The following is a 15011-nucleotide window of genomic DNA, read 5'->3' on the forward strand; positions in this document are numbered from 1 at the left end:
TCCTTCCTCCCAGCAACCATAAGTTCTACTTAACTTCTTATCAGAATTATATTTCAGCATGTTTGTGTTTTCACTGTTTAACACCTTTGATTTTAAAAATACTGAATTTCTCATTTCTCACTCACTTATTACACTAAAAGAAATCCGTTACAAAAATAAATAGATAAATAAAATTAGAAAAGTACCAGCAGATGGCACAGGTTAAGTTCACATAATATTTTCAAAGCAAGGAAAGGTATTACTCTTACAAACAATGAAACACAAAATTATTCATATATACCTTTTCAAAATGTAGAAAAGAATTTCAAAATTCAAAAGAATTAAACAAATAATTCTTTATTCCTAGAACTTTCCATCTTGCTATAATTTATGACATGCTCTATAAATTTCATAGCTGAGCTGGAACTCAGTAAAACCTCAATTGTAACTTCTTTCCAGGAAGAACTGAGTGATATTAAAATACACTCTTGCCTCATTGCTTTTCAGTGAGTCAACTGCCTGAGAATAAAGACAGAACAGAGTTTTTTAACAACATGCAGCCCCCTTCCTGCATCAGGTAAGAAAGGAAAGTGGCTTCCACAAGGGTTTAGCTTTCCAACAGTAGATTGCATCATCTCTTATATTCACACTGCACTGAGCTATAGGAAGACTGAACTCACTTACTCATCTCATTGCCCTCTGATGAAAGACAATATTTTAATCTCCACTCTGGAGCTGGGAAAATCAGTTCAAGAATTTAAACTCCTCAGGTATTATTAGTCTTCAACTGTATCCTCTGTCTTCAGGCAAATCACAGCAAATGATCCAAGGTTGAGATTCCACGTCATTTTTTTTTTAAACCCCAACAAAGAAAATTCAAACAGTGGTTTTATTTACTATTTCCTTTAAAACTTTTTATCTTAATCCATAAGCCTACAGCCACAAAAGCTGTCTTGTCAATGCTGTTACACTCATACCTGCAAAGATTCTTCCACTGAGGTCTCTACATCATCCTGCTGTCTCAGAAGATCCAAAACAGATGTGGTTTCTGCCTCCCAGGTTTCCACTTGTCCAGTGAGCTTCTCAACCTCTTCAGCCACTTTCAGTGGCCCCGAAAAGTCTTCATCTTCTTTTTCATGATCTTCCCCAGCCTACAACATTCAAAATTATCACTCGAGAAAATGGTAACATTTACCATTAAATTAATTTAACAATGAAAATCTCAAAAACAATGGCTGCTTTTTAAACTCAATGTTTTAATAGCATCTTTATAAAAGTTAGTTAAAATGCATACTGAACTTTTATGCCAAAAAATTAAAAATAAACACATTATATTGCTTTTTTCCCCCTGAGAGTGCTAAATCAACATATTTTAATGACTTAAGATCTACTTTTTGGATATGATAATGATACATTATGATAGTATAAATACTTTAAAAATTAAGAGATTTATTCACAAAATCTTCTTAAGGATATCATTCCTATCAGTTAGTTACTATTATTTCCATTTTACAGGAGAGATTAGAGCTTAGAAAATTATAGTATTGACTCTATAAACACATTTCTAAAACTGGTATACAATTTAATTAAATACAGCTAGCCATTGGTAACAGTAGTTGTGAAATATCAGAATCGAATTTCAATGAAATTAAGCCTTTTCCCATTAATAATCTCTCAGTATCCTATAAATTGATATGCTACAGCTTTACATGACAGACACATTCTTAAAGCTGTTTTTAATCAGATCACATTTTAAATGTATGAGAAAAATATTCTATATTTTTCTATTCGAAGAGCATAGTGCACAGATTCAAGATGTTCCATAATTAGGTCTCCTAACGATGGGAAAACAGGCACTCCATCATAGCAACTGGCAAAAGCCAGATAAATTTATTTCTTTAAAGTTGTATAAGTTATTATTCTGAAGGGAGCATATTTCCAAAATCACAGGTGCTACACCATACATGTGTATGATTTCTTGTTGTTGCTCTTTCTTTTCCATATTCTTATTTATAATCTAAATTCATCCTCTGAATTATACAACACAGCAATAAAGAAAGACTTTACTTCCCCCCATTTTACAGAAAGGATGCAAGACAGGCCAGCGGCTAGCCTAAAGCTGGACAACTGAGTGCCAGTCAGAAGTAATCTGAAGAAAACAGCAACTCCACTCCCACAGCTCAGAAGTCATGACTGCTTCTGTGTGTCTGCAAACTCTTCAGTGAGTCAGAGGCACAGGGCTTTTATTTACTATTTCCTTTCAAGTTTTTTATTTATTTTAATCCATAAATCTACAGCCATAAAAGCTATAGGCTTATGGCTACTGTTTAGGCACTGATGACCACTGCATGAGGGTACCACTCGGGCATTTTACTGAACAATGACCATACTTTAAGTGTTATCTAATAATCTTACTTATCTATGTTTCAACAATATGGGTTGTTTTCCAAAGAAAAAACAGCAAAGCTAAATTATTTCCATATATCAGTACAAAGGAACTACATAAGATATGACTGTTTACCATAATATTCTGATTGTGGTTTTCAGGAAGTTCGCTTGACGTATTGGTTGAAAAACCAACAGTTAGGTTTTCTTCCTTGGAGGGCTGAATATTTCCAGAGTTGTCAAGAAAGGGCTCATCCTGTAATTTCATAAGTGGCAGGTTCACTTCCTATAAAAAATTAATGTCATGAAATGTAATGTTTATATCTTTTATTCTAAGATATATGATTAAAAACAATAAGGAGACATATTTAATTTTTTTAGGGTTTATTAGGAACATTATAAAATTTCCCATACAACACCTCAGTCTCAAATTATTAAGAACAAGAGAATAATTTAATCATTTAAGTTCAAAAATTATTTTTTAAATATGTGCTTTTATGAAGCACTATACTAAATATAGGGATTCCCTGGTAGCCTGGTGATAAAGAATCTGCCTGCCAATGCAGGAGACATGGGTTCCATCCCTGGGTTGGGAAGATCCCCTGGAGAAGGAAATGCCAGCCCACGCCAGTATTCTTGCCTGGGAAATTCCCTGGACAGAGGAGCCTGGCAGGCTATAGTCTAGGGAGTTGCAAGAGAGTCAGACATGACTTAGGACTAAACAACAACAATATTAAATATAAAGATAAAATTTGCTGTATGTTCTCAAGGACTTTGAAATCTAACAGGCAAAAATGCTTATGTTACTCTTTAATGGCAAATAAATTTCAACTAAAAATCTATGTTGAATGTCCACACAAAAATCTGAACATGAATGGTTATATCTGCATCATTCATAAGAGTCAAAAAAGTGGAAAGAAGCCAAATGTTCGTCAACTGATCAATGATTAAATACAATGTGGTATATCCATACAACAGATTATGCTTTGCTGATAAAAAGGAATGAAGTACTAACGCAAACTACAAAATGAATGAACTTTGAAAACATTACACTAAGTGAAAAAAAGCCAGAAACAAAAGGCTACATATTTTATGACTTCATTTGTGTGAAATACCCAGAATAGGACAATTTTTAAAGCTGGGGACATTGGGAGAAAATGAGGAGTGACTGCTAATGGGTACAAAGTTTCTTTATGAGGTGATGAAAATGTTCTAAAATTGATTATGGTGATGACTTGCACAACATTAAATATACTGAAAGCTGCTGAGGAATTCACACTAAATGAGTGAATTGTATGCATGTGAATTATACCTCAAAGAAGCTATTACCAAAAAAAAAAAAAAAAAACTTACAGGCTGAGGTTTTGTAATAAACTTTCTCCATCTTTTATTTAGCCTCCTCAGTTCTTTAGAAATAGATGATCCAACTTCATCATTGCTGACTTGAAATAAGAAATTTCCCACTTCATTTAAAGTAGTGTGTTGTAGATTCCACTGGGAGAGTGTCTCAAAGGGAACCTATATAACATATAAACAATGCAATATTTTAATGACATAATATTTGTTTTTCTATTACTCATAAAAGATTGTCACTGAGCTTGATTGCGAGCAAAAGTAAGTGTGAAGGTTTTGCAGAGATTCTGACCCTCCCTGTTGGGCTGCCTCTTCATCCTTGATCACTAATTGGCAGCTGCTGCTGCTGCTGCTAAGTCGCTTCAGTCGTGTCCGACTCTGTGCGACCCCACAGACGGCAGCCCACCAGGCTCCCCCGTCCCTGGGATTCTTTAGGCAAGAATACTGGAGTGGGTTGCCATTAGCTGTCGTCATTCTTGATCCTGGACTTTTAAGAAGCATGTGATGTTCTTCTATTTTTCTAAGCAGCTGACAGGCTTAGAGCAAAGGTTTCAAATCTTTTCAGTTCATGGCCCCCTTAGTGTCTCAGGAATTTTTTCAAGGATTCCCTAAGCTAGAAAAAGTACCTAACACTTCTCATTCATAATTAGTCAGGTCCAAACAGGTTAGTGGTTATTTGTGTGCTGTTTAACAGATAGATGTTGCTTTTCTCCCTCAAATTTTAAATTTACCCAAGAGTTCTCTTTGGTAGCTCAGGGCATCTAAGCATCGAGTTTGGAAATTGCAAGGCTTAAAGTCTTATTTTTTCAAAGTAATGTGAATCTCATTAAAAGACCTTTAAAAGACAGAAGACCCGTTGAAAGCCAAAGATTTGAATTTTGGGTATCAATACAGGTTATAGGAAGAAGTAATGATTCACTCGAATATTCTTTTTGCACTCATACACTTATTAGAAATTTTACTTTTATACAAACAGCCTGTTTTTTGTTCAGTATGTTTAGCCTTTATATGGAAAATGTTTAATCTGAGAGGCTGTCTACACTTATTTGGAATAGAAGAAAGCAAATGAAAGAAAGAAAACTACCTCAAAGAAAAATCATAAAACAGGTTATTACACAAATGGCCAAAATTTCTTCCACACTTCTCCACATAAATCTGAAGTATTTTGTTTTTCTTCCTCTAGAAAGTAAGAAAGCTTTTAGAACTGAAAGGTACTCACCTAAATGTAAACAAAACTTTCTAATTTATTAATTTATTTTAAATGTATTGGAGAAGGCAATAGCAACCCACTCCAGTACTCTTGCTGGAAACTCCCATGGATGGAGGAGCCCAGTAGGCTGCAGTCCATGGGGTCGCAAAGAGTCAGACACGACTGAGCGACTTCACTTTCACTTTTCACTTTTATGCATTGGAGAAGGAAATGGCAACCCACCCCAGTGTTCTTGCCTGGAGAATCCCAGGGACAAGAGAGCCTGGTGGGCTGCCGTCTATGGGGTCATACAGAGTCGGACACGACTGAAGCGACTTAGCAGCCGCAGCAGCATAAGCTATCCAGTACTCCATGTCTTTTATTTCCTTTCCAAGGAATTAAGCAATATATCTTCCAAATGCTATACTGTGTATGTGGGTTATACCTCAATAAAATTCTGTGTGTGTATCTAAAACCTACAATGAGGAGGAAAATTCCTTTTAGCTATTATAGGAGAAAGAACCTAAACTCTTTCCAATATTTTGGAGAATTTTTCCAACAATTGTTTACTCATTCCTGGTCTCTCGTTTTAGGATTGAAAATGAGGGTATCCAAACAAAATGAAAAAAAATAAAATAAAATTCAGTGAATTCCGTAAGACTGAAAATACCTCTTTCATCTGTTCTTTCTTTGTCTCCTCAAAACAAGCCTTTAGTAAATGAAGATTTTCCACATAAGTAGCCCAACATGCCAGAACTTTTTGTAGAGTGGACTTCACATTAAGTATATTTTCTCGATACATGGAAAAATGATATTTCACCATCGTATATTGTTTACTAATATTTGGATATTCTCCAGCTATAATGTTAACAAAACAAGAGAGCAATTTTAAAAAACAGTTTTTCATTAAGAAAATAATACTGCTAAGAAAAATATTTGCATACTAATTGACAGTGGTGAAATAAATATGTATACTAACAGTATTAAAAGTGAATGCAAGAATTTTCTAAAACATACATATATGTAAAACCAATTCCTAAAGCATTAAGATACATAAGCAAAGTGAAACAAATGAAATGTTATTTTTAAGTGATGGTCATTCCATCAAAAAGAAAATACAGCTTTACCCAAGTTGTTATGAATTTCTTCACATTTTTGAAACGAAGTTTCAAGTTGAGCTAGGAACTCTTTTTCTTCAATAAATTTCTAGGGGGGAGGAAATGAAAATAAAACATATTGACAATTTTTTTTAATGTGTCAAGAAATCCAGACAGAGACATAAACATTGATGAAGCGCTTAGGCACCAGAATTTCTTTACAGTAATTAATACTACATATTTGGGTAAGCAGTTCATGAAGAAAGATAGTTTTAAGGTCAAAGAAACATACACACGAATATTAGCAATATACAAGTACGAGACCGGACAAAGTTTATCTCAATGTAGTGACACAGTTCTACCCTGGTTCTTCTCATGTATTTATTAATATTGAAAATTTTTTATTAGGTATGTTGAGCATGATATAAATAGATACAATCTATCATCTATCACAGACCCTTGAGAAATACCATTATCCAAGTTATTATGTGTCTTAAGCAAGCAAAATCTTCCATGGAAGAACAGACAATTAAAAACTCATTCATTATACATTTATGTGCCAACTGTATGATTATTTGAATGGAAAAACGAAAAATCAAAGTAGGAAAAAGAAGTTAAAATATTCAAAATCTAATTTAGGATGATGATTCCTAGTCAGGAAAGTACAGTGTTTAAATCATAAACTATAAATAAATATTTCCTCATCATGTTTTTCCAATTTTTCCACTGAAGTTTATAATCTTGGATTTTTCTTTTTGGCCCTCATTCCAAAAATGGAGAAACAGGGAATGCACTGGTGGTCCAGTGGTTAGGATGTGGCGCTTTCATTGCCGTGGCCCCAGGATCCACGGTTGGAGAACTAAGACACTGCAAGCCACACAATATGGTCAAAAAATAAAAACAGAGATACAGGAAGAAGGATAATAAGGCCTAACTATAGAAATGACATTGCTAGGATGCTTTAGTTTTAATTTATCATATATACACATATATTTAAGTCATTTGCAAAAATTTTTCCTATAAATTGTAAGAGCTAAACCCCTCCCCCAGAAAAACCTCCAAGACAGAATATACTGTTTTGCCCATTCTTTAAACTTGAAAGGCTAAGATTAAAATGTCCTAAGAAAAATTTAATTTTTGAATAGAACCATATATCAGAGTGGGAAAAGATATTAAGCAAGATACCCAGTAGGTGGGAATAGGAATTTTTTTAAAGGAAGTAACATTAAACTTTTTCTAACTATTTTGTAACTTCGCCTGGTTAACTCAGTTTCCTCTGTTGTGCTAAATAATATTATTTTCTCCTTCTTATACTTCTCGATGTCTGTTATTTGACTGCCTATAATCTTTTTCTCTAGGTAATATTTAAGCTACTGAAAGCTACCAAGAAAACTCATCTCAAAACCTGAAAAGTTAAGGGATATTGTGCTTAGGAAACATGCAAACCCAGGATCATGGAGAAGAGAAATAAAGTAGCTTACATGCCAGTCTTCCAGTAGTAATTCCACAGATCCTTTGCTCCCGTATTTGATGTTCCAAACAAGTAATTTTGATTTCACTTCCTCCAGCAAACCAAGAACTGAGCACTCATAGTAATGAAATTCTAGACGTGGAATGACTTTTTCCCCCGAAATGTTGTTGATTCTGGAAGATAGTGCAGGTTTTAGAATTTAATTTAATACGATTGGCCAAATGTGAAAAATCTGTTTGGCATTTTTAAAAATACTGGGGCTTTAACATTTTCTTTTAATCACATGGAACTCAGATGCATCCTCACCTCTTTTTTTTTTTTTAAAGTAAAACAAACATTGTGATGAGATATCAACAAGCTATTTCTAAGATAAAAATACCCAACAAAATTATGTTCTGAAGAAATTATTCCCCTATTGAGAAATTCTATGATAAAATGTTAATCTCTAAAACATTTTACTGAATTTGAAAACTTCCATATAAGAATACAACTATAATTTACACATTTACATATTAACAGCTTTCATTATTAAAGCTAATACCTTCTTAATATCATTCTCTGAATAATGAGAAAAGAGAAGATGATGTGGACAAACACCAATTAAATAATCTTTAGTTTATAGTTTGTTGGAGTTTATTAAGTGCTCTCATATACTTCCTCCCATTTCACCTAGTATTCCTTGTGAGACATGAACAGAGCGATTACCATTACTCTATATTTACAAATGAGAAAATGTGCAGAAAGACATAATAACTTGGCCAAAACCAAGATAAAGAGCTCAGTTTCTGCCTCTAACTCCAGAACTTTTTCTACCACCATATCCTCCCAGGAAATAAAAGAGGAAGTATGTTAGCATGGTATTATATTACTATTACATAAAACACAAAGGAAGTGTTATCAAGAGCTAAAGACTAATTGTCAAAAATTATCTACAAATCTGTATTTCCTGCTGCCTGCAGCACCATGTTAGTGTTCATACACGAAGATGTCAGCAGTTGTGAAAGGATGGTGGTACAAACCGTCTTTTCATTTCCTCCAATTTTTCAGGGGGTACCAAAGGCAAATGGTTTTCATCTCTATTTTCAAATGCCAGGAGAGTATTCAAATGGAAGTCAAATTTATCCAGCAGACTCTGAAAAGAAATTTAGTATGACATGAACCACACTTATTGTCAAACTCTGTAACCAAGGGTTTGTTAATCTCATTTGCTCTGTCCACGCATTGCATCTTTTTAAAAAGAAATCATAAAGTCCTTACATTTTCAACTAAAATGTTGTGAATAAATATTTCCATCATAGATGTTTTAAACTAGAACATTTTACAGAGAAGCAGACTATAGTTTCTCTGGTAAAAGCATTATCAAAATCTTTTGTTTTCAGATGTATTTTCCATTCAATTATGGGCTCAAATGCTATAAATCTCACCTATTAAATTGTTTCATATCATTTTAGTGAGAACCTAATCTCCCATGTTTTAAAACAGTCTCCCCTCTCCTTTTTGGCCACTTTACAGTTGCTTTAGAATTTACTGGACCAATCATTTTGGGTCCCAAAAATCTCCAGCGGAATCATCTAAACCATCCTCAAATACCCACTATATTTCCTTCCCTTTCTTCTAGGAGAAAAGTCTTCCTCAAGAACAGTTCTAACAAAATATAGATTTTTTTCCCTGTTTCTTTTTTCTTTGCCAACCTGGAATAAAGTAATTTTCTCTTGTGTTAGAGCCATGGCTTCATTGTAATCCTGGGAGACTGACAAATCTTCATCTATAAGCTTCTCTACCTTCTGGAGCCAAGTTTCTATTTGATAAAGGGGTGAGGGCAAGACACGATTCAACTCTGTTTGCCACACATTAATCTGAAAAAAAAAAAAGAAAAGATGTTCTTCAGTAGACACTTTTCTAGTTTGTTCACATACAGTATGCTTAATCCTCTAAAGAATTCTTTTAAAACAACCCTTTAAACACTTTAATTCTGATATGTTAGTCAAGGAAATACTGATCAATAGATATATTTCTAAGTATCATTGGCTAGCTGCTGATCGAGAAGATAATTTGTTCAAAAGCTTCAGAAGAGGGTGCAAGAATGAAAACAAGTGTTTTGATCAACCCATAATCAGTTACAAGAAGGGAATCAGAAATAGTTACAACATGGGGGTAAAAAGTTAGTTTTAAATAGTTACAAAGTTGGTTGTAAATAGTTACAAAGTGGGGATAGACTACTATATTGAATGATCATTTGAAATCCTATAATCCCCTGTCTTCTCTGGCATTACATCTATAGATAGCTAGCAGATGTATAGGTTATTTCCCTCACTAGCCCCAATCGTCTATTTATATTAGACATCTCTACCACATCTCCCGATTATCTGTCCTTCACCAAACCCCCCCCACCCCCGTCAATCCCACTGCCTCCTCCATCCTCAGTCTTCCCACCACTCCTGATGTATGTGAGTCACACACATGCCAACCACCTATTGCCCCAAGCCCCGATTACCTTCTCAGGTCTTTGCTTTTTCTGCCCCTTCTACCTGAATTCTCTCCCTGCTGAGGAACCACCAAAACTCACTCACACATTCATACATTTGCTCAATTAGATAGATGTACATGAATGGCAACGTGGAGGTGGCTTAAATATATGTGTGCTCAAAACTGAAAGTAAGAAGCAGAATAACATATAATACCAATTTATACAACTTAATACATGGTTACATAAATGCATTACTGCATTTTGGAAGAACATATAAATGAAAAGATACACGCTAGGCACATCACAATGGTGGCCTAAGGAACAAGAAGAATGGAAGGAGGGTATAAGGATAAAAGCAAATAAACACACAATTTGTGTGTGTCAGTTGCTCAGTCATGTCTGACTTTTTGCAACCCCGTGGACTGTAGCCTTAATAAGTGAATAAAAATAGGAGTAGGATCTTGTCCAGACTCATGCGTCATGAAGACAAGAGTAAGTTTAGCACAACGGTCCACACATCTGAGGATCAACCAGATAAACAACAGCCACAGCTCCTGCCAGAGCCACCTAGTGTGGGAAACAAGTAAGTACATGGTTACAGAAAAGTGTGAAGAAGTGAAGTTAAGTGAATGCTGCTTAGTCATGTCTGACTCTTTGCAGCCCCATGAACTATAGCCTGTCAGGCTCCTCTGTCCATGAATTCTCCCGGCAAGCACTGGAGGAGGTAGCCATGCCCACCTCCAGGGGATCTTCCTGACCCAGGGATCGAACCTGGGTCCCCTGCATTGCAGGCAGATTCTTCACCATTTGAGCCACCAGGGAAGCCCACAGTAAAGTGTGGTCAGCAGTATAACAGAGCAAAGGGCTGGGGAGGACCCCACACTGATGATGAAAGCATAAGTTTTAAATCTCTACTTTCTCTTTTATCACAGTTCTACTAAATAAATTGTCACTATTCTTGGAGTTAAGTTGCTTTTATAGGTAAGAATAGGCAAAAATTAGGTTACTTTTTAAGAATAGGGTTCTTTAATTCATAATTAACTCATTGAAAAACATTTATTGGTTGCCCACTATATGCAAGGCAAGTATGAAAAAAAATCCCATTAAACCCACAACTCAAATACAAAGATGTAAAATGAGAAAAAAGCTAGGCTCTTTTAAGGCAGTCAAATGGCACTATTTATAAACTAGAAGCATGGAATTTTCTGCATTTTGGTTTGCTTTTTTTTTTTTAACATTGTTGAGGTATAACTGACAACACTAAGATATTTAAAGTGTACATCGTGGTGATCTGATACACATTTACATTGTAAAAGGAGTCTCACCATCTAGTTAATTAACATTCATCATTTCACATATTTATCTCTATTGGCAAGAACATTTAAGTTTTACTCCCTTAGCAAATTTCAGTGATATAATACAGTGTTAACAACTATAGTCACCAAGTTTTACTTTATCTCTTCAGACCTGAATCATCTTATAGCTGACCAACCCTTTAACCAACTTCTCTCTATTTCTTACCACCTCAGTCCTGGACAATCACTTTTCTACTCTCTGTTCCTATGACTTTCATTTTCTTTTCTTGGCCTCGTCATGCTACTTGCAAGATCTCAGTTTCCAGGAATTGAACCCAGGCCACAGCAATGCAAGCCCAGAATCCTAACCACTAAGCCATCAGGGAACTTCTAAGTTTGACTTTTTAAATAAAGATTCCGCATATAAGTGACGCTATGCAGTATTTTATTAATTGCCTTGCAAGTTTATTTTCTCAAAACGTATGCAGCAAAAGACAGCTTTACAATCCTAAATCATTAATTATATGCCGTGAAGGCTCCAGTTGGAAAAAAAATGAAAAAGAGGTTTTCACCAGTATGAATTTTAATATAAAGAAGCTAGGATGTACTTTTATTATAAATATATAATTTATTATTATTAGCATTTCTCCAAAAATAAACAAAAACACAGAAAACTGGCAAACAACTGAGCCAAAGATAAGCTAAGAATGATACCTCTAACTCAGCTATCATTCTTTTCGCAACTGAAAGAAAGCTGTATGTTTATTTATTTTTAAGTGGAGGATAATTGCTTTACAATGTTGTGTTGGCTTCTGCCATACATCAACATGAATCTGCCACGGGAATATGTATGTCCCCTTCCTCTTGAACTTCTCTCCCTCCTCCTACCCCTCTAGGTCGTCACAGAGCACCAGGTTGAATTCCATATATGCTCTGAAAGAAGACAAATGCGAGTTTTCGGACTGTGAGCGGTACTCTGTGCAGCAGTAGGAAGAGGAACGATAGAAGGCAATATTTTCCTTTCATTCTCCTTCCACGCTTATCATAGGAAACTAGTTCTACGCTTTCTTTCTCAGTGTTGGAAATTACTTTTGAATTTGGATGAAAATTTATACAAGATCTTGTCAGGTCAAAATAACACAATGTGGCTATTTCCTATAGCAGGCTTAAAATGAAACCACTTATTAAGATACATTGAGATATCTGTGTCCTCAACCAATTAAACCAGAAACTGGATGGAATTGACTATTATACATATGATAACTTTAAAATTAATAAGTTTCATTATGTAACACCAAGAAAATGAGTGGCACTCTGCCTAAGGATTGGATTTTCAAGCTATCATCAATTTGTAGCACTTACTTTTGTTAAATAATTCTTTTAATGATTTTTCTCATTATTTTGGGTGATTTTTCCAAATCATAGGCAGCAAAATGAGGCCAGATCTCAGTGGCCTGGAACAGCCTGAACTATACAGACAGCATCTTCTTCCTCTTCTGTCTTGTTGAGGATTTGTAACAGAGTCCCTGCCCTTCACAGGGATCAGAGTTGTCAGAGCTGTGATCAGAACAGGAGCTGATAACGCAAGGAGCACTGTCACTTTATGAGAAGATTTCTGGAGCTGCACTGGTCCTTCAAAATTAGACTCAGAAAGTGTGGCTCTTTTCAAGCCACTGAGCTAGTGTTTAACACATTTCACAGACGGCGTGATAAATGTATTCTGAAAACAGGCTGTCGCTCCTGGTGGTCAACAGTCTTGAGCAGGGATTGGCGAACTTTTTCAGGGCCAAAGACTATTTGTGATGCATAATCTCTGTTGTAACTCTGTAAATTCACTAAAAGTCAATTAGCCATTTAAGATGAGCAGATTCTATGGCATATAAATCATACCTCAACAAAACTGTTTAGAAAGAATGAAGACAGGACTTTGCTGGTGGTTCCAGTGGTTAAGAATCCACCTTCCAATGCAAGAGACATGAGTTCAATCCCTGGATAGGAACTAAGATCCCACATGCCATGGAGCAACTAAGCCTTTGCACCACAACAAGGGAAGCCCCCAAGCACTACAACAAGAGAGAAGTCTGCTTGCTGCAATGAAGAGCTTGTACACTGCAACAAAGACCCAGGGAAGCCAAAATAAAAAAAGAAGACCTGCAATATAAGATAAGTTAGAAGAAGTTTTCAAGCTGAAAAGAAGTGAGTTCAGATAGAAACTCAAATCTCTAGGAAAGAACAAAGAACAATGGAAATGTAAATAGTTATATAAATATGAAAAACTGATTTTTCCCTTAATTTACTTAAAACACAGGACTGTTTGGAACAAAAATTTATAACATGGTATTGGGAACTTTAAAACACATGTGTGCATCATACATATATTTATATATAAAGCAACCAGTCATAAAAAGTGAGAGATTTGATTGCAAGACATCTACATGTTGTAAGAAGTTGTACAACTTAGAATTTTACAACTTTTAAGTAGATGGCAAAAATTTTTAATGTATATTGTAATCACAGTAAAATACAATATGAGGTAGAGTTAAAAAGCCAATAGCTAAATTAAAATGGAATTTAATATGTTACAAATTAACATAATCTAAAACAAGGCAAGAAAAGAAAGAATAGAGACACCGAAAACAGAGGTGTGTGTACTTAGTCGCTCAGTCATGTCCAACTCTTTGCGACTTCATGGACTGTAGCCCACCAGGTTCCTTAGTCTGGGATTCTCCAGGCAAGAATACTGGAGTGGGCTGCCATGCCCTCCTGCAGGGGATCTTGGAGGAGGGGTTGAACCCAGGTCTCCTGCATTGCAGACATATTCTTTACCATCTGAGCCACCAGGGAAGCCCTCCCAAAAAACAGAGGGAATAAACATTAAAAAAAGGCTTCCCAGGTGGCACTAGTTAGTGGTAAAGAACCTGCGTGCCAATGCAGGAGATGTAAGAGACACAAGTTCAATCTCTGGGTCAGGAAGATCCCCTGGAAAAGGGCATGGCAACCCACTCCAGTATTCTTGCTTAGAGAATTGCATGGACAGGGAGCCTGGCCAGCTACAGTTCATGGGGTCACAAAGAATTGGATATGACTGAAGCAACTTAGCATGTACGCAAACATAAAAAAGCATAAGATGATAAACCTACACTGAACCATATCAATAATTACACTAAATATTGTCTAAACACTTGAGTGAAAAAGGAGATGTCAGAGTGGATAATGAAGCAAGATCCAATTATATGCTATCTATAAGAGATGCCCTTTAAATATAAAGACTCAAACAGGTTGAAAATAAGTGAAGGAAAAAGATGTGCTGTACAGTCAGCATAGGAAGAATGCAATGATCATATTGATATCAGATTAAGTAGACATCTAGAAAAATAGTCTTACCAGAGATAAACAGTAATATTTCATAGTGGTAAAAGTGTTGATTCGGGAAGACATAACAGTCATAAACGTACATACTTAATAACAAAGTCTTAAAATACATGACACAAAATTTGACTAAATTAAAGGAAGGATTGCTACAGATTTTAATAATCCTCTCTCAGAAATTGATAGAATGAATGTCTAGACAAAATGACAGTCAAGGCATAGACAATCTGAATACTACCAACCACCTTGTCCTAACTGATATTTACAGAATGCTATATCAGATGACTACAGACTACATGTTCTTCCATATATACCATAACACATGAGTCAATAACTTTAAAATGACTGAGATCATATGGATATATCCAGACACACATACACACATTTATCACTACACTTTTCTCTC

At 35.3% G+C, this 15011-nt stretch overlaps 1 protein-coding gene across 1 annotated transcript in view; it reads right to left on the reverse strand.

Moving 5' to 3' along the window:
* Positions 1-15011, reverse strand: part of SYNE2 (spectrin repeat containing nuclear envelope protein 2) — a 271450-nt gene that overhangs the window by 208702 nt on the left and 47737 nt on the right. Inside the window, exons 11-18 of the mRNA XM_068963775.1 lie at positions 9166-9330; positions 8494-8606; positions 7485-7647; positions 6034-6112; positions 5577-5764; positions 3718-3882; positions 2501-2650; positions 957-1130 (exon numbers count right to left, since the gene is read on the reverse strand). Of these exons, the coding sequence (XP_068819876.1) occupies positions 957-1130; positions 2501-2650; positions 3718-3882; positions 5577-5764; positions 6034-6112; positions 7485-7647; positions 8494-8606; positions 9166-9330 (1197 nt within the window). The remainder of the gene's footprint in view (positions 1-956; positions 1131-2500; positions 2651-3717; positions 3883-5576; positions 5765-6033; positions 6113-7484; positions 7648-8493; positions 8607-9165; positions 9331-15011) is intronic.

This window comes from Capricornis sumatraensis, chromosome 2 (genome assembly GCF_032405125.1).
Source record: "Capricornis sumatraensis isolate serow.1 chromosome 2, serow.2, whole genome shotgun sequence".
Classification (NCBI taxonomy): domain Eukaryota; kingdom Metazoa; phylum Chordata; class Mammalia; order Artiodactyla; family Bovidae; genus Capricornis; species Capricornis sumatraensis.